Genomic DNA, 20953 nt, shown 5'->3' with positions numbered 1-20953 from the left:
AATAATCCGGCAGGACTTCAATTTTGAAAAAAAAAAACTTGTCAAATCCTTTGGGTTTTTCTACTTTCAAATTCAGACATATAGTAAATTACAGATATTGGGGACAAAATAACATTCCCTGCATGGTGAACATTTTGATAGTCTAGTTGAATCTATTTTCAGTATCCATTTGGTACTAATTTCCCCATGTTTCAAGCATAAAAGTAGTAAATGAAATTGTAAAGCTCATATCCAGGGTACTAGAAAACTAACAGCCAGTATATGATGGCTGTCACTTTGTAGAGCCTGGTTCTGCATGAAGAATTACTGCAATAGCAATAAGCATACTTTCCCACCCAGGATGTAATTTGCCTACTTATTCTTGCCTAGTGTTCTATAAAGATAGAATCTTTGGAAAAAAGAGACAAGGCCAAAGTTTTGTGCGACCTATAGCTTATACTTTTTATTACAACACACAAAGTAAATGAAAAAATATCAATTATTTCTCTTTAACTGTCTATCTGCTCCCTATTTCCAGATGCTTTAAATAGGATAGAAAAAGCAAGGAAACAAAACAAATTCCATCCACTACATTGAAGGTTGACATTTCAATGTTTCATTTGCAAAGAGTCAATAGTAAAGTCATACCTATAAACAGAAGGAAAATAATTATTGCTTAAGTGCCTCCTTCGTTTCTAAATTTTTTCCAGAAAGAATGAGAGCCATGTATTAGCACAGAAAAAAGTTACTTTTTCCTTTTTATAAATTTTTTTGCTTCTTTCAGAAGCTCTTCCGTGTCTTCCTTCTCTTGGTCTTCCTGTCCTGGTTCCCAGTCAGAATCTTCATCTGTTGGCTCATATTCGTCTTCCTCATCATCTGGAGAACTGTCATTGGGGTCATACTCATTGGATTGCCCAACATTAACACTGTCTTCATCTGAGATGCTTCTCACTGGAAAAAAAAAATGGGTACACAACAGATCAATCACCATTACATTACAGTTAGGTACCTAACTATAAAATGTCTTTCTCTGACAAGAATTTTTACTTAAGAAATAGCTAACCACCACAAATTTCTAGAAAGAGGGCTAAAATTATTTGTTAGAATTCTTTTTTAAAAAAACATCTGCTTAATTCTAACTCTTCCTGCCAAGAGGATCTCGAAATTAAAATGTCCTATGAGGGTGCCTGGGTGGCTCAGTCAGTTGAGCGTCCAACTTTGGCTCAGGTCATAATCTCACAGTTTGTGGGTTTGAGCCTGACCTTGGGCTCTATGCCTGGAGGCTGCTTCAGATTCTATGTCTCCTTCTCTCTCTGCCCCTTCCCCACTTGTGCTGAGCCTCTCTCAAAAGTAAATAAACATTAGAAAATTTTAAAAATAATGTTAAAAAATTTCAGATGTCTTGTGAGATTCCAATAATGGTTCCTTAATAATATAATCAAGGGTGCCTGGGTGGCTCAGTAGGTTAGGCATCTATTTTGGCTCAGGTCATGATCTTACTGCTCATGAGGTTAGACCTCACATTGGGCTTCATGCTGACAGAGCGAGCCTGCTGGATTGGGATTCTCTCTCAAAATAAACAAACACATAAATAATAATATCATAATCATATTCATACCACCCTACCCTCCAAGGTGGTAGAATGTACTTTTGTCCCAGTTACTTACTGTCCCTCTCAGTCATATGATCATATTTAACCACCCCCCTGACATCAGACTTGGACAAAGAAAAGTGGGTGGAAATGGTGTGTGCCACGTCCTAGGAGAAGCTTGGAGAGCCTTGCTGTAGTGCTGCTGCCATTTCCCTCTGCCACAGACTCCCTCCCGTCCCGGACAGGGGCTGGTCCCTGAGCTCGGTTTCCAGGATGAGACCACACACGGGACAAGGCCACAGCTAACACGCAGCTGTAACGCGAAGGAGAAATACACCGATTTGTTGTTGGGAGGCGCTGAAACCTGGAGACTGTTAACACAGTAAAGCTGGCACAGTCTGATGGACACACCAGGTCTGTGATCAAATGAGAAAATATGCGTCTACTCATTTTGCAAAGTTTAGTTTTATAGGTCTTCTGGTTCGTGTTTCAGTGACTGGGATGGCTGAAAATATCAGGAGGACTATGGCAACAGCCATTAGAATTTACAGGTTTCTAGATAATACTACTAGAAGTATAATACTACAATTCTTCCGTCTCCAAACCCACTTCTTTCCTCATCCCCCTCTTTTATTTCCTTTCTATTGCAAGCAACAGGCTTAAGGTAAGCACTGAGAGACTCTGGGATGATGTGGACCACTGACAAGTGGGAAGGTTCCATCCGGAAATCTCTGACTGGCAGAGGAGAGCGCCTGTGACAGACACCACCAGATGTGTCAGCTAAAAGTAGGACTGTGTGGACTTCTGTGTACGCTTTACTTCACCTTTTCCTAAAACATTCACATGGAAGAGACAGATGCAACGTACATGAAACTCAAGACACCGGATGAGGAAAAAATGAGGATGATGACCAAAAACATCCCACAGAAAAGCAAGGCAATTCATCTGTCCTCCTAACTGCCAAAGGCTGGGCATTCACATTTTTCTTAATGTCACTATTCATTTCCAGAGAGGATTTGAGCCAGCTTATATTAATAAGGTCATAAAAAATACAGATGAAAGTGGAAACTAAGAACATAAAAACCAGAATGTAAACATGTCAATCTTCATTTTTAACATAATTATTATAAATTGAGCATCATGGGGCACCTGGGTGGCTCAGTCGGTTAACTTTTTCTCAGGTCATGATCTCACGGTTTGTGGGTTCGAACCCCATATTGGGCTCTGTGCTGACAGCTAGCTCAGAGCCTGGGCCTGTCTTCGGATTCTGTGTCTCCCTCTTTCTCTGACCCTCCCCTGCTCTCATTGTCTCTCAAAAATAAATAAAAAACATTAAAAAAATAATAAAAATAAAAAATAAATTGAGCATCAGGTTTTTCCCCAAGTTTCTTGGCAGCCAATGCTAAAAAAGGCTACACAATGATTTGCACAGTACTCAATAGCATAAGAAACACACCAGTCCCTTAAGGGAAATCTATTTTTTTCCTTACTTATTTGTATTTATTTGTATACATTTCTTATGTCCTGAAAACATCCTGAGGGAATGTTTTATGTCTAGCTAATCTCAACTTCCCATATAACTTTTATGATCAAAAACACTTTAAAAAAACATTAAGAGGGCAGCTTGCAGATGGCGAAAGGAGGGAGGAGGGAAGAACATCACCATCTCTTCTTGACCATGCTGCTTTGGAAGTACCTCATATACATAGCCAGTGACATCTCAGTAAAGCAATTCCTTTTAGATTCAGAAATTACCCTGCAGGTTTACAAGAGAAACATACATAAAGCTGAAACAACATCGGGTTCTCCTCCTGCTTTACTGGCTGTTCTTCTCAGGCTGGATCTTCCCTACCTTCCCAACCTCTCAATTTTGGAGTGTTCAAGTTTCTGGCTGGGACTCTTCTCTAAGATACTCCAGTCTTATACCCTAAATTCCAAAATACATACCCTAAGCCCTGACCACCACCTGAATTCCAGACTTGTTTATCTCACTGCCTGTATATACCCTCTCTACTTGCATAACTAACAGGCATCCGAAACACAATAGTCACAGAACACAACTCTTGAGGTACTTCACCCAAATCCTCTCATTCTCTTATCAGTCTTGAGTATATGACTTCTCCAACCTTCCAAGAAACCTTGGAGTCATCCTTGAATATCCCCCACTGCAAACCCAATATTCAATATGTCAAGAGATCCTACTGGCTCTGCCATCAAAATCTATCTGCCACTTCTCACTACATCGTCTCCATACTCTGGTCCCCATACCACCATCATCTTTTTTCAACCAGTTCCAATGTTCACCCAACTGGTTTCTGGCTTCCACTCTTATCTCTTCTCCACAAAGGAGCCAGAACACCTTCCAATAGCTTCCTATCTCAATCTGAATTAAAACCCAATTCCTTACTTACAGGTCCTAGCCTCTAGGACCCTAGACAACTGGTCCACAGCTAGCTTTTCTGATGTCATCTGCCATTCTTCACTTACATTGTTTCAGTTCTACCCTTTCTCTACTGCTCTTTGAACAGTAACAGCAGGATCATTTCAGGGCTTTTGGAGTCACTCTTCCCCTTGCCTGGCATACTCTTCTTCAGATAATCACCTTTCTTAGCCTCTCCTCCAAGTCTCTGCTCTAATGTCAAATTTTCAGAGTACATTTACCATCCTACCTGAAATGGCACCTGCCTCCCACCACACACACCCTTGTCATTCTGTCCTCTTATGTAACTTTTTCTTCTTAGTAGTTTTCACTACGTGACATCATATAGTTGTTTATATGTATACTGCCCACCTTGTAAAATTCTACAAGAGCAAGGCTTTGCCTCTCTTGTATCCTCAGCTCTAACAACAGTGCCTAACATATAGAAGACACTTAATATGTATATTTGTTGAATACAGAATGAGCAAATGAACAATTTGCAAATCAACTGCTAACACCTTTAGTTTTACAGAAACCCTTCTTATGTAACCTACATTTTTAATCCCTAACCTGTCAATATAATGAATTACAATAAAGATTTTTATTTAAATCCTGCTAATTGAAGGGGCTTTAACCCTCAATGAATCCTGGAAATCTTTAGCAACTTACTGGGCAGGCTCATTTCTTGAGCAATAGGCCATATTATTTGTTTCCTCATAAAATTGTTTATATCTATCAAATTGTTATTTACATAAGCACTACACTCATATTCTTTTAACCGGAGGTTCAGAATCTGAAAACAAAAAAAATCCATAACAGAATTCCAAGTAGCTGGTAGTCAAATTTCATCCATTTTACTTCACATGAACAGGTATTTTGTGCTTTAAATAAAAGCACCTGAAGAGTCAAACTATGACAAAGGCAAAGTCAGCTCTAGAATTCAGTGCTATGTCCTTTGTGAGTAGTGTCATGACTATAATTCTTAACAGGGTTTTAAATGCTGACATGTGATTAACTTTCTGGAATCAGGGTCAATGGACCCTCTTTAGCAAATACAATTAGAGATTTTAAATATTCCATAATATAGGGGCAGCTGGGTGGTTCAGTTGGTTAAGTGTCTGAATCTTGATTTCAGCTCAGGTCATGATCTCATGCTTTGTGAGACAGAGCCCTGTATCGGGTTCCATACTGACAGTCTGGAGCCCAGTTAGGGTTCTCCATCTCCCTTCTCTCTGCCCCACCCCCGCCTCTGCTCACATGTATGCTCTCTCTCCCTTTCTCTCAAAATAAACATCTAAAAAATAAAATTAAATATTCCACAGTATAAATGCCATCTAGATGCTCATTTACCTTTTCTAAAAATTTTTTAACGTTTATTTATTTTTGAGAGAGGGAGAGACAGAACATGAGCGGGGGAGGGGCAGAGAGAAAGGGAGACACAGAATCTGAAGCAGGCTCCAGGCTCTGAACTAGCTGTCAGCACAGAGCCCAACGTGGGGCTCAAACTCACAAACCGCGAGATCATGACCTGAGCCGAAATCAGATGCTTAACCGACTGAGCCACCCAGGCACTCCACCTGTATTTTTATTTTTCTGAAGGTGATTTTAGAAAAATTACAGTTTCTGCCTTTTGGTGTAACTGGGCCATGCAGATAGTGAAAATGTTCTGAATCAGCACACCTATCGATCGGAATTATTATATGATTTCCTAGCCCATGCAAATAATCTCAGGAAGCATGTCTGAACTAAACATGGCTACCAGTTAACCTAGGAATAAAATGCCTGTCTGTACCAAACAATTAGTAAGTTTTTATACAAAAGGAATATGAAGAACACTGAAAGAAAGGGGGTAAAATCCCATGCATTTATTCTCTAACCAGGCAAGCTGAAACATACAGTATGGTATCTGAATATCTGGCTTTAAAGTGATGAAAGTAGTCAAGTTCACATAAACCTCGCTAGTAGCACTGTTTGCTATACAAAATTTCAAAGAAAGCTTCTCATACAAGAAAGCATGTTGATTAGAGAACCAGGCAACATTCAGTGAGCAATCCCATCACTGAAGATCCAAGTATTTTCCAGAGAATGCTGTGGTTGGTGAAAACATGCAAAAAATAAAATAAAATATGATATAGCAGTAGCTATTTAACTTTTTACTCAATAACAAAACGTAATTTTTGAAGGTTTTTTTGTAGTTTGATTTCCACAGAATAGCATGCCATTAAAAAAAAAAACAAGAACCTGTATCTAGCATTTTCTTGTATTACAACTACCTGATTTGAAATATAATTATTGAGTGTGTCTGAGAAATCAGAAGTGAGCTTGTTTGCTTGTTTGGGGGCACCTGGGTGGATCAGTAGGTTAAGTGTCCGACCTTAGCTCAGGTCATGATATCGCGGTTCATGGGCTCGAGCCCTGTGTGGGGCTCTGTGCTGACAGCTCAGAGCCTGGAGCCTGCTTCGGATTCTGTGTCTCCCTCTCTCTCTGTCCCTCCCCTGGTCTCTCTCTCTCTCAAAAATAAATAAACATTAAAAAAAAATTTTTTTAAGTGAGGTTGCTCCTTCCAAATCAAGGCAAACTCAGAAGAAATATTTTTCTATACTTTCACGTAGAAGCTTCTTGCTGCTAGTTATTTGTTTTTATGTGATTGTCCATCACCCTCATCCAACAAAAAGTCTCTTTAAGAAGCAGCATGGTAGGGGAAAGAGGATAGACTGGAGGGTAGACGTGCGAAGATCTGGGTCATCAACAAGCCCATAAAAAACGATCAAGTCACTTAATGGCTTAATGGAATTTATGTTTTTATCTATGAGTCAAAGGATGTTGATTAAATTACTTCAAAAACCTTTCTGACTCTGAAGTTCTAATTTTAAGGCGAAAGTAGGAATTTTCATTTTCTCTATGGATCAGTGAAGTAATATGAAATGTAGGAATGGACTGATAGCTTGACCGCACAAAGCAGTACAAGAGAAATAGGTTGCCACTTATTTTAAAAAACTGGCAGGTAACATCGGACTTCCATATGAAAAATAACTACCGTTAGGGAAGAAACAAACTCCTAACATGTTTAAAACAACAGAGTATTAACTATTTAGAATTAGATTGTAGCAATTTCTGACTTTTCTATTTACGCAGAGAAATGTGTGATATCAGAATGACAGTTCCTAAATTTGTATCTAATCTTTCCTTTACAGTTGAAAATTTCCCTGTCAACTCTTACCACAAGAACATAAGTCTGAAGAGCTAGTGAAGACTACAGTGCCAAACACATGTTGGAAGAAATGCTGGTTTTACAGAAAGACAAGAGCGTTCCAAACTGCTGGTTTTTGCAGACAGGTTTCGGGTGTTAGGATCTAAGATGACATGTCTCACAGCAGATTTACAGCTTAACGTCAATAATTCTTCAGATTTTATTTTCCTTTCTTTACCATTCTGATTTACTTTATTATGCATGAAATTTATTTCTTTTTTTTAAATACCACTGCACTAGCCTTCTTCCCGCCCCCAAATCTCTCAGCTTTCCCCACACTAAGCAGCAGCTTTTATACTCTCATTCAAGTTCCATTAATTTTCATAATAGCTTTGAGAACTTTTGGGTTCTACTTCTGGGGAAAAAAGCATATGTGCGCATACAATGGCAGAACTAGAAAAATATCAAAATAGCTATCAGTAGAACATTCTAAATATTCAGCCATGAATGGTACCAACAGCCTAGAAAACACGTATCACATAATGATAAAACCGAGAATGACTTCAATAATCAAATAATAAAATGTTGATGATAATTTCTTTTAAATGCTCTTAACAGGTAAGTTAACTAAGAAAGTACAGAATAAAATTTTCCTGGCACAGATTACTCTTGCATTCAATATCTTGTGCCAAAACCACAGAACTCTAAAAAAGTATGGAAAGTTAGTGAAATTTTAAATCAATTAGATATGTAATAAGTTTAACACATGACAGCACCCACAGAAAACAAAATGCACTACATAAATTGTTACATGTGTGTAAGAACTCCTTAGACAGAAATGTTTTAGAAGTGCTACAAATCAGAAGCTAAATAGTAAGAGTTCAATGTAGTTATTTTAATACTGGTACTATATTAAATTTTATTGTCTTACTGTGTAGTTATGATACCCCCACCTCAAATTCAACATACTTAAATTTTTAAAAAAGGAGAGGGGACACCTAGGTTGCTCAGTGGGTTAAGTGTCTGACTCTTGATTTCGGCTCAGGTCATGGTCTCATGATTCTGTGAGGTCAGGCTCTGCTCTGGGCATGGAGTCTGCTTGATGTTTTCTTTCTCCTTCTGCCCTTCTTTTTCTTTCTCTCTCAAAAAACAAAAACAAAACAAAAAAACAAAAAACTACCTGGTTCTTCCTTCTGATCTCTATGATATGTAAATGTCATCCCCAGGCTCCTGATAAACTGTTTCATAATTCTCAGTCATCATTATTTCCTTTATGTCATCTCAGCCCCCATGCCATAACCAATTAGTTGCTAGATCTGATCTTTCCTTCAAAAGCTCACTTGTATCCAAACCTATCTTTCCATTCTCATGGTGCCCACTCCAGTTCTGGCCCTTTATCCAGCTGCCTATATAACAGCCAGAAGACTTCTCCCACTCTAATTCAGACTGTTGTCAGCAGCTTGATTTGGATAAAATACTGCCTCACCATTATTCGCCAATGCACCCACATCTTTGGTCCTGTTTTCAAGAGCTTCTATAATCTGCCTCGATACATCTTTTTAGTATCACCCACAGTAACTACAGAGATTCTCCACATTAGTTAAACAGGTCCACTTGCTAACTCCACGCACAACATACCCTTTTCTACCTTGATGTCCTTGATTATCTATTATTTACTTTATCTGGGATATCCTATACCTACCAACCACAAAGTTAAGAGACAAAGATGATTTAAATTTGACCAAGACCAACTTCAAAACAACATGGCATAAGTTCCCACATCAAGGTCTGCCCTGATAAATCCCAGAAGAAAGTGCTCCTGCCCTTTCCTCAGAGATTTTAGACCATCTCGCCACAAGCATACAGACCCAGAGCTCATTCTCACGGAACTCTATAACTCTGCTCACTTGGAAGACATAATAAATGAATAAGTAAGTATATAACAAATTAGTATACAAATGAGATTAACAACTTGGGTGACGTTAAACTTTAAGGATTTGGGAAATAAGAAAAACAAGGACAGTAGAATTCGGTCTCAGATACCTCTACATTAAGAAACATAATGAGGACCCTCAACATTCAATTTAATATTTGAAATACTCCAACTTAATTTATAAGTTTTAGAGTTGGGAGAATGTTCTGACTACACTGCCACATAACAACCCTTGAAAGTAAATTAAAAATAAAAATATCTAGGGTGCCAGGGTGGCTCAGTTGGTTAAGCATCTGACTTCAGCTCAGGTTCAAGCCCAGCGTCAGACTCTGGAGTCCGTCTTCAAATTCTGTATCTCCCTCTCTCTGACCCTCCCCTGCCCACACTGTCTCTCTCTCTCTCAAAAATAAATAAAACATTAAAAAATTAAAATTTAAAAAATCTATACTTTAAAAACTATGTTTCCAATGAAAAGTTTTTCTCATAGTTGTTGCAAAACTATGTCTTCCTTCAGAAGATTCTCTAATGATAATTCAAAGAGACTTCTCAAAGAAAATTCAGGTATTTTTAACTATGCTATCTGATGCATATTGACACCTCTTAGGAAAATGGTCCCTATTTCTATAATGATGTAGATGTGTCAAATGTCTCTTCATGAGACAGTGTTAAACTCTGTCAAATATAGCTCTAATTGATATACATTACATGATTCTGGAAGGAAAGTTCATTTAACCACCATACATGCTATATCAACAGATAGAACCCCAGTAAAAAAAAAAAAAAAGTATAATATATAACCTCTATACCCTATTAGCTCAGGTTACTTGTGTCTGGAGTACTAAAGCATTAAAGTGTGTTTCAATGAAAAATTTCAAGTGGAATTCTCTTATGGTGAAATTATTTTTACCACTTGGTTACAAGGTGGTTGTGGTTATGCTCACACAAGTGCATGGGGCCATCGCTTGCACACTATGCACTTTATTCTCTTACTCTGTGGACAGAAATACTGTGTGCCGACGTGGCCTCCGATTATATAAATGATATGAAGTAGCCAGAATTTGTTAAAGGCAAACAATATTAGAGTTTGGAAGCAGGGGAAAGGAAAGGTAAAACAGAACTGCCGTACCTAGGACTGAAGGACATCTCGTCACTGCTCCTCTGCTATCTGTCCTCCCTCCCTCTCTTCTTCCATAACTTTAGTTTCTGTTGGGGATCTCTGTGGTTCTGAAGAAAGTGACCCTACCTTGGTTCCAGGGGTGGTACAAACTAATCAATGGTCATAGTGATTGGTCCAAAAGTAAGAATGTGATCTAAACTAGTAAAAAAAAAGTGAATTTCCTGATTTTTTGTAGGAACAGTGAGCTAAAATTATTTATCCTCTCGCTCTCCTTGCATGTAAACATGTGTGCTGAATAAGGAGGCACACAATCCCTTTGTGGGGACAGGAGCCAGTCTTAGGATAATAATGACCCCTCTCAAGACAGAATGATAAAAGGATATTGGATCATTGGTGACATTACTGACATTACTAAGGAGTCAAAGCAGTAAATCTTTTCTAAATCCATCCCTACTTCCAGATTTTTCACTTAAAGAAGTCAGTAAGTTCTCATTACCATTTAGGCTAGTTTGAGATTATGTTTTCAGGTACTATAAAACAGAAGAAGAAAGAAGAATACACATACATTGTTGTCTATGTGTAGAAAATGTCTGCTATATTAAAAAATTACTATTTCTAAGAAAAAACAATAATATCAGCAAATTCATGGAAGCAGAGATTTTAAAAATCATATAACTGGAAACTACATGTAGGTTTAACATGAGAATCATTTGACAGTTTCATTTTGAGTTTCCTGAAGTAAAATTACTTACCTGGAAGTGTACTATGTTTATATTCAATCTTGTGCTGGGGATTCTTCCTAAAAAAAAAACAAAAAAAAGAAAGAAGAAGGCAAAAGTAAGATCTATTTATCTAATCACTAAAAATTAGTATGACTATTTAAATTAAACTTGAACACTCACTAACCTACAAATCAAATTAGGTCCCAATAAATGTCTTATTGAAAAGCATTTGCTTTTTTGGTTGTTGTTATTAACTATACTCACCATGCTGTATGAAGTATTTGCTTTTTAATTACATATTAATTAAGTGCATACTACATGCTGGGCATATTTCTAGATGAAAAGATATCCCGGTGAGCCAAAAATTTTCCCTCAAGAGTTACTAGAGAAAAACAGTATAAGACAAATAAAATACAACATATCATATCCCCCCAAAAATATTGTATTCCTAAAATGTCAATGCCATATATCACATATGTAAAAATATAATGTAAAGTTGTGTATAAAACATAGAACACAAGGTATCAAATGTGTGTGTGTGTGTGTGTGTGTGTGTGTGTGTGTGTGTGTATGTGTAATGTCTAGAGTATACTTTTAAGGCTCTACTTGAATCCAAAGACAAAAACATTGTCATGTCTCTAAAGATAGCCAGTTGTTATGAGGAAACAGAAAAGTTAATTTGCATTGAGAAATTCATATGACATATTCCAAAGTCAAACAGAAACTGCTTGGATATCTTTTTTATTATATACACTTATGATCTCTTCTATTACTTTATTAACTAAGTGCTAATACAATAGCATTTAGCTAACAAACTGCCCAGGCAGCACAAAGTCTAAAGCAGTAACTGGTCGATCATGATCTGCTTGATGAGTAGTAGTACCCCTCTCTGGGGGGGGCTGCTACAGGAGCTGGGGGACGCTGACAATAGGTACATGCTGAGGTGCACCACTCACACGAAGCTGCTGTGAGGATTCATGAAGAACACAGAGTAAGTCCTTAGTCTAAGGGCATGGTAAGTTGTAAGTAATTAATGTTAGCCATTGACACATCCATCACTGGTTCAAGAAATAGTCATGGGGCGCTAATTGCATGTCAGTCTCTGTGTCAAGCGTCAGTGACATTTCTTATTGCTAAGATCTCTTCTTTTTTAGGATAGCTTTTCCTACCACATGAGTATTCAATACAGTATAAGATTACAACCACGCAGTTAATTAGGGTCATAACTCAACAGTTTTGAAAAGTGGAAAAAAGATTCTACAAAAGATTGTGTGTTTGGAACAATTAACCCAAATCTGACCTTTTAATGGAAAAGAAACTTCAAAGTTGAGAGAAATAAACTGGACAACTTAAATGTGGTGAAGAGAAGTGCAAAAAAACAAAGCTGCAGTGATGATTTATGGGAAGACCTTTCCTTACTGACTTGTTTAATTCAGCCTTAATTAAAATTCAATTAATGCTGGACAAGTCAGGGGAGGAACAACAGAAACATGAGGGACATCAGTATCAAAATTATTCCTCATCAGTAATCTAGAAAAAGATTGTTGGTCATTTGAGATTATTTTTGGAAACCTCTTTAAAAATCTTTGTGTGTGTGTGGGGTGGGGGGTAAAATTAAACACACTGGTAGCTTTTTATTTTGAAAAAAATATTAAACATACTAAAAAGTAGCAAGATTAGTACACTGAAATTCCATATTCATCGATTCTTCAAATGTTAACATTCTACACAGATACCTCATTGTTATTTTATTACTATTTACAGTCTTTTGACATTTAAAATCTTTTTCTTTTTTTTTTTATTTTTAAAAGTTTATTTTGAGAGACAGAGAGTGCACACTAGTGGGGGAGGAGCAGAGAGAGAGGAGACAGAGAATCCCAAGCAGGCTCCATGCCATCAGTGAGGAGATCGACACGGGGCTCAAACCCACAAAACCACAAGATCATAACCCAAGCCAAACCCAAGAGTCAGACAGTCAACCAACTGAGCCACCCAGGCACACCTCTCCTTCTTTTTAAAATATATTTTTTTCCAGGTTTTAAGCAGTCCTATCTTTTCCCATATTGCCCATAATAATTAAGAGAAAAATTATTAAAAAGGTAAACATGGTCTTATTTGTTTGCCACTAGAGCCTCTTCCAAAACAGTATGGAGGTTCCTCAAAAAATTAAAAGTAGAAATAACAATGATCCAATAATTCCACTGCTGTGTATTTACCCAAAGAAAGAAAAACATGAATTCCAAAGGATATATACACCCCTATGTTTACTGCAGCATCATCTACAGCAGCCACGATATGGAAGCAACCTAAGAGTCCATCAGTAGACAAATGGATAAGAAAGATGTAGTGTGTATATATACAATCATTATTACACAGCCATAGAAATGGATGAAATTGTGCCATTTGCAATAAATAACATGTATGACCTAGAGCATACTATGCTAAGTGAAATAAGAGAAAGACAAATACTGTATGATTTTACTCATATGTGGAATAAAAAAAAATCTCAAATGAATAAACAAACAAAATCAGAATCAGACCTATAAACACGAAGAACAAACTGATGGTTACTAGAGGGGAGGGAAGTGAGGGATGGACAAAACTGGGTGAAGGAGAGTGGGAGATATTGGTCTCCAGTTATAGACTAAATAAGTCATGTGAATAAATAGCTCAGAATAAGGAGTACAGTCAATGATACTGTAATAGTGATGCATGGTGACAGATGGTAGCTACACTGTGGTCAGCACATATAAACTCGTTGAATCACTATGTTGTACACCTGAAACTAATGCAGCATTGTGTGACAACTATACTCCAATAAAAAAAAAGTACAGAAATGGAACGAAGGAGTTAACAGAGACTCAAGTACAGTTTATGCACCAAATACCAGTTAAAACACTGCTGATAACAGTTGTCAATGCCAGAGAGACTGAAAGTGAAAATAACTTTTTAAAAAGGCAGATGGGGGGTAGGTATTGATTCAACCTCAAGTTTGCAGGTGGTTCCCCTTCTCTATTATCTTTTTTACTTAAGTTTATTTTATTTATTTTGAGGGAGAGAGAAAGAGAGAGAGCAAGCATAAGCAGGGGAGGGGAAGAAAGGAGAGAGAGGGAGAATCCCAAGCAGGCTCCGCATGGTCAGCACAGAGACCAGTGCAGGGCTCGGTCCCATAAACCATGAGATCATGACCTGAGCCAAAATCAAGAGTTGGACACTCAATCCCCTGAACCACCCAGGTGGCCCCTCTATTATCCTGAAACACATCCATGATTGCACTGACATACCCCATCTACATAATCTAACCTAACATACTACCTGGGCAAACCATCTCAGAATGAAAGATTTCTTTTAAAAAGTTTAATATTTATATATTCCAAAAAGAGCAGAAAAATGCATTATGAAATTTTATACTCAGAAAACAAAAATATTTTCAGCTCCATGGACATATTTTCATCTGCCTTAGAGAGAGAAATGTTTCTTTGAGGCTGTGATAATAGTTTCCACCCTCTCGTAGAACTTGCTATTTTAAGACAAGCGTAAGACTGCAATGGAGGCCAGAAGCAACTAATTGATTTGTTACTCTTCCACATTTAGAAGCCAAACTCTATCTTGAAAAAAAAAGGAAAACCATCCTCTGTGATAAGTTCAAAAGTTTCCTGTTTAGGAACTTTAGGAGGTATTTCCAAGTATACTTGCTTTGTTAATGATCAATATAACTCTCAGAATAGACACACTTTAGGAAGAATATGAACCGAAAAAGAAATGATAGTATGTCACATGCAAAAGCACATACTCAAAATAAAAACAAATTTTAGATATATTTTGTTTATGTAGCCATTTAAATGTTTTTTTAAAAAAATAAGTATTCTGAATGTTAAACTCTTAAATTATCTTCTTCTTCAAGGTGCCCGTGATCCCAGTCCCAACTTTTATCTGAGGCCTAATCCTTCCTTCATTTCTACTCTGGGAGAGCAGTTTTTGATTCTTTGCCATTGACAGGTACTTGCTCCCAAACGTTTTGCCAACAATGTTCTAACTCTACATCGCCTAAATTCAAATCCAACCTCCTTCAGGAAGGCAATGTCAATAATCACCGGGACATCCCCTAGAATATATTATCTATATCTACCATTTGGTACTCACGACATAATTTCTTACGTTGTCATCTAAATTTTCAACACAAATGTGTGCATGTGCATGTGTGTGTTTTATCTCTATCATCTGTCAAATCAGCCACTGAAGCCAGGGAGTTTTCTTGTACCTTTTAGTATCTTTTATAGCACCCTTCACAAGGTGGCATTCAACTGCAATCTTAACAAATTTATCTACCATAATATAATCCCTTTTTCAAGGGAAAAAGTTTTTTAATTTGGCTTCTACATGATTTTCCAAAATGATGGAATATTTTATATTTTTCTATTTAATAAAAAAAAAAGAAACTTGTTTATACTACCTTTACTATTATTTCTTAAGAAAATAATTGTTGAGGGGTGTCCCGGTGGCCCAGTTGGTTGAGGGTCCAACTCTTGATTTTGGCTGTGGTTATGATCTTACTGTTCATGAGTTCGAGCCCCACTCGGGCTCTTCTCTGACCTAAAGGTGCAGAGCCTGCTTGGGATTCTCTCTCTCCCTGTCTCTCTGCCTTTCCCTTGCTCATGCATGTGCACGCACATGCTTGCTCGCTCTCTCTCTCTCTCTCTCAAAATAAATAAACTTAAAAAAAGATTTTAAGATGGGGCAACTGAATGGCTTAGCCAGTTAAGCATCCAGCTTCAGCTCAAGTCATGATCTCACGGTTCATGGGTTTGAGCCCCGTGTCGGGCTCTGTGCTGACAGCTAGCTCAAAGCCTGGAGCTCTGATTCTGTGTCTCCCTCTCTCAAAGGACAGCTCACGCTTTCTCTCTCTCTCTCAAAAATAAATAAAAACATTTAAAAATTTTTAAAAATAATAAAAAATTTTAAGACAATAATTGTTGAAAAGAACTTGAAAGAATCATTTGCAATATAAATAGAAGTTTAATGGAATATGAAAAGCAGTTTCTAGCAATTTCTACACTGATAAATTTTTTGAGTTCATGTTAAATTTAATTTTTTTAATAAGCCCTAATCTATGGATCCTGATGTTTCCAGACATCTGTCCTTTGAAAGGCAGTATTTCTACTGGAAAGATGCCAGAGAATGCCTATTCTGTTAGGTTGGAAACAGTGTCAAGTGCTGAAACTGCTTTATATTCACACTTACAAAGTTAATCATCAGAGTACTCATTGAACCTTTTTATACAAACCTAAGCCTAAAATATGTTCGAATTTCCTGCCATTACCATTCATATTACTTCCCCAGGAAACAATGAAAATCTTAACAATCATATTAAGCAGACTCCACTGTAATCAGTTTCCTGAGATACTGACTGCTCAGCATCGTAAGACACTTAGCTCTAGTCAATCAATTATGCAAGGAACACAAGAACACAGAATCCTTCACAAATGCTTAAGAGATGAATGCCACTGTGACTTGGACCTGTTCTCACCCGGCCTGTTAAATTTTGGAGCACTGGCATTGCTATGGAAGGGGCTCAGGTTTCAGAATCAAAAGAGCTGATTATGAATTTGAACTATACCTTCTACTGGTTGTATGATTCAGAACAAGTCCTATACACCAAGTCATCATTTACTCATCTGTAAAGCAGGGATAATACTGCTTACTTCACATGGGGTTGTTCCAAGGGTTAAATGAAGTAATATGTATAAGCACTTGTAGGCTATTAAATATATTCCAGGTGTCAGCTATTGTTATAGAAATAAAAATTAATGGGGCACCTGGGTGGCTAGTTGGTTGAGCGTCTGACTTTTTGGCTCAGGTCATGATCTCACAGTTTGAGTATAAGTCTCACACAGGGCTCGCTGCTGTCAGTGCACAGACAGCTTTGGATCCTCTGTCTTTCTCCCTCTGCCCCTCCCCCACTCATCCTCTCCCTCTCTCTCAAAAATAAACAATTTTTAAAAATTAAAAAAGGGGCACGTGAGTGGCTCAGTCGGTTAAGCATCCGACTTCGGCTCAGGTCATGATCTCGCAGTTGGTGGGTTTGAGCCCCGCATCAGGCTCTGTGCGGACAGCTCAGAGCCTGGAGCCTGCTTCAGATACTGTGTCACCCTCTCTGACCCTCCCCTGCTCGCGCTGTCTCTCTCTGTCTCTCAAAAATAAATAAACACAATAAAAAAATTAAAAATTAAAAAAATAAGTAGAAATTAATTTTACTTTTAGATAGCCAACAACGTTTGGAAACTCTATGTATTAGTAAAAACAATTGCCAATTAATACTAAATACCTCAACTGGCTTTTAGTAATACATATTATTAAGATTGAATATTGTCCCCATACTTCACATATTTATAGAATATATTCTAAAATTTACCTATGCATATCTCATTTTCAAAAATCAGTCATTTCATAACAAGGCAGAATATCTTTTTCATACAACCCTGGGTTGAGGCTAAGTGGCAATTCTGTGCAGCTCTACGGAGGCATATGAGCATCTGAAATAACTTTCAAGAATAATTCCAAATTCCACTCAGGAATTTCTTTTTCCTAATAATGAATGGAAATACTTAACAGTTAATTCATAAAAGATATACATCCATCTTTTTCACAAATGGCATTTTCTATAACTTAGCAGGCCTCAAAATCCTTTCTGAGTTGGGTTTTTTTTTGTATTATTGTTAATTATTAATGGTAATCTTTAATTTCTAAACCTGAAACTACACACCCATAACCACTTTGGGTTTCAGGAGCTGTTATATTTTAAGATAGAAATTTTCAAAAAAAAATTTTTTGCTTTTAATGATATTGGTATTTGAATACATACATATCTGAAGGAAGAAAACTCTAGGAAGAGGAAATAGAAAATGTCTGTAAATTTGGTAAGGCCCTGAGGTAGGAAAGAAGCTAGAGTATCTGTAAAAACACACAGATTTGTGTAGCTCAAAGATAATGGGTGAGGAAGAAAATAACAGGAAGTGAAGTCAGATAAGGACTTGTAACTATGATAAAGAGTTCTGCAGAAAAGTATTGGTAGATTTTGAGTAAGAAAACATGGCAGGACTTAATCTTAGAGTAATTCTTAGAGAATCTTAGAGAATTACTCTAAGATTAAGTTGCTTGGTTGCTTGGAAAATGAACCATGGGCGGCCAGGAAGAAAAGCAGGGGTATCTGTTAAGAAACTATTGCAGTAGTTCAGGTAAGAGATGGAGGTGGTTATGACTCAAATAGTAGAAACAGGGGAAGTAAGAAATGGTCAGGGTCTTAATATGTTTTCAAGGTTAAAATGACAAGAATTGCTGATGGGTTGAATGAATCATGTGAAGAAAAGAGAAGAATCAAGGCTGCTTTTAGGTTTGGGGCCTAAACACTATAGGAATGACCTTATCATTCACATAGGTGGAGAACACTTAGAAATTGTTTTCTAATGATAAAAATCAAGAGTTCTGTTTCAGATGTTAAGATGTAATAAGTTTGAACCACCAAGTGTATGAATCTGGAGCCGTTAAATTGAATTAGATCTTCTCAGGAGTAAGAGCAGAATATAGGAGGACTGCAATCAGAGAACTGAGCCCCGTGGCTGTGTGATAATTACACGTAGGAAAAGAAGAGACAGCAAAGAAGGCTAAGGAAGAGCAGCCAGGAATATAACTGGTCTGGCTTTATGAATATGAATAAACTGCTCTCTGCTCTGGATCTCCCCACTCCAGAGTGCAGGACCCCAGAACACAAATGATCCAACCTCTTTGTTTTCCATGTTTTCATGAGGAGCTGAAGCCCAACAAAATCAAATGACATGCAAAGTTACGCCACAGAGTTAGAATAACCATCTACATTCTAAGTCTGCCGACTTAAAAACTCATGATCTCTCCACCATAATGAAGTACCTAGAGACCAACTAGGCAACAGTAATAAGAACAGAATAATACTGTTTATTTTTATTTACTTCCAAAGATTTGGTAACTTAATACCAAAACTTATTTAAAGTTTTAAATGAACCTGAAGTACTATTTTACATCCGCTTCTACAACAGTGATTAGGACATCAGATGTACAATATTTGCTCAATAAATAAGTGATCATATTATTATTTTTGTTTTCATTCCTTTTAATTTATAGTTTACTGTCAAGTTGGTTTCCATACAACACCCAGTGTTCCTTCATTCCTAAATAATTTACCTTGCATTTTTGAAAGTCACCATCTATTCTAAAACCTAAAGCAAAAACATGAACCCTATGTTACCAAATATCTAAGTCTCAAAATTTAGGAGAAAAAAGAGTTAACAAATATGGTCTTTATTAAATAATAAAAGAGTAAACCAGCATAAGATAATAGAAAGTGGCCAACTTGTTCATTAAAAATCATGACAATTTACTACCTATGCCAAAAGAACTCTGGAATTCTCGTATATGTGCAATTAACACTAAACATAAAAAAGATAATCAAATTTCTTATTATGAAAAGAGATGCATATTCAAATAAAGGACCAAGAAAAACAAAACCACAGGAGACATTCCAGCACATTTTTTCAAGGCTACATAAATATAATTGATGTGGTCACTGCTACTTCTAAATGAAGTTAAAAAAAAAAAAGTATAGCCACGTCGTATGTAACACTGCACAGCTAAGTGGGTTTATTTAGTCTAAGATGCTTCCTTCTAAGATGATATTCTTACACATGATTAAAGAACTGCAAGCCTGGCAAACAATGACAGGTTACTCCCTGTGTATGCAGATCCTATAAAAATGGATTAAGACGCTATCAAGTTTGATTATTTTAACTAAAAATGATTGATGGGTCTCCTGTGACTGATTCTGGAATTTCAACTAGCAGACAATTAAGCAGTTTTTCCCTATTAAAATCTACTCATTTTACCTCAAACAAAATAATGGATTTACACTAAACACACATTCCTAATTTTTATGAAGTGACCCCCCAAAATCAGTATCTCCCGGTTTGAGGCATACATCTGCATGTATGATCAAATAAGATAATATTGCAATAACTTGGAACACTTTTCAATAATAGAAGATAGCACAAAATGTTAGATCATACATATAAATCTGGATCAGCAAATAACAAAAGATAATGAATTTACTATCAAATATACTTTTTAAAAAATGAATTATGCTTATTGCAAAACACTGTGTTCTTTCAATTATACAGGTCGTGTTGTAGATTTATTACAATGAGAGTACTCATAGTTGATAACTAATACACTTCCTAACATCATCCCTCTTAGAAGGTATTATAATTTATAAAATTAGAAGTAGGTGATTGGGTTCCAAGAAACATCAAGGCACTGACATTTTCATTTGCATAATACATACCTGCTTTAAGTTTTGTAAATCTGAGGCAATGTGTGTGAGTGTGACTTTACATTTTTTGCACTGAACTGGCTGAAGATGGACTCTTCATTTGAGCACTAACGTTACTGCTTAATTTAACAAACGAGAACAGGAATAAAGCACTGCATAAAATCCTATTATACACCAGAGGAAATGAATGAGTCAGAGGCAGGCGCAGCAATCACTAGGTTATATTAGATATTATAATTTTCCAACTCAGACAAGTACCTTAAGCTAATCAAATACATTAAACTGAGCAAGTCCTTTAACAGACTGTAGTAAACAGTTCAAAAGGAATAAATCAGATTAAATGGACAAGATACTTAAAACATCAACCAGTTCTTTTTTAAAAAGGTTTAAAAAAATAGAATGTCTAAGAAAATTTTAGTAATGCCTGTAGTCCAGAAAAGAGTAAAATTTTTAATTAAATCTTTTTAAGTTATTTATTTATTAAAGTGTATTTATTTTGAGAGAAAGAGTGAGAGCAAGAGTGAGAGAGAGCGCATGAGCGGGGAAAAGGCAAAGAGAGAGGGAGAGAGAATCTTAAGCAGGCTCTGTACTATGTAGAGCCTGATGTAGCGCTTGAACTCGGGAACCATGAGATCATGACCTGGGCC

The 20953-nt window shown here is 36.8% G+C and overlaps 1 protein-coding gene across 4 annotated transcripts in view; it reads right to left on the bottom strand.

Moving 5' to 3' along the window:
- Positions 1–420: 420 nt before the first annotated feature.
- APLF (aprataxin and PNKP like factor) overlaps positions 421–20953 on the bottom strand; it is an 80183-nt gene continuing 59650 nt past the window's right edge. For all 4 annotated transcript variants that reach the window (XM_029936244.1, XM_029936245.1, XM_029936248.1 and 1 more), the window contains 2 exons: positions 10982–11028; positions 421–930 (listed from right to left, as the gene is read on the bottom strand). In XM_029936244.1, the coding sequence (XP_029792104.1) occupies positions 725–930; positions 10982–11028 (253 nt within the window). In that variant the 3' untranslated portion in view covers positions 421–724. The remainder of the gene's footprint in view (positions 931–10981; positions 11029–20953) is intronic.

The sequence above is a fragment of the Suricata suricatta genome, chromosome 4 (assembly GCF_006229205.1).
Source record: "Suricata suricatta isolate VVHF042 chromosome 4, meerkat_22Aug2017_6uvM2_HiC, whole genome shotgun sequence".
NCBI classification, from domain to species: domain Eukaryota; kingdom Metazoa; phylum Chordata; class Mammalia; order Carnivora; family Herpestidae; genus Suricata; species Suricata suricatta.
Note: the sequence above shows the minus strand (reverse complement) of the source record. Positions and strands in the feature narration are given on the sequence as shown.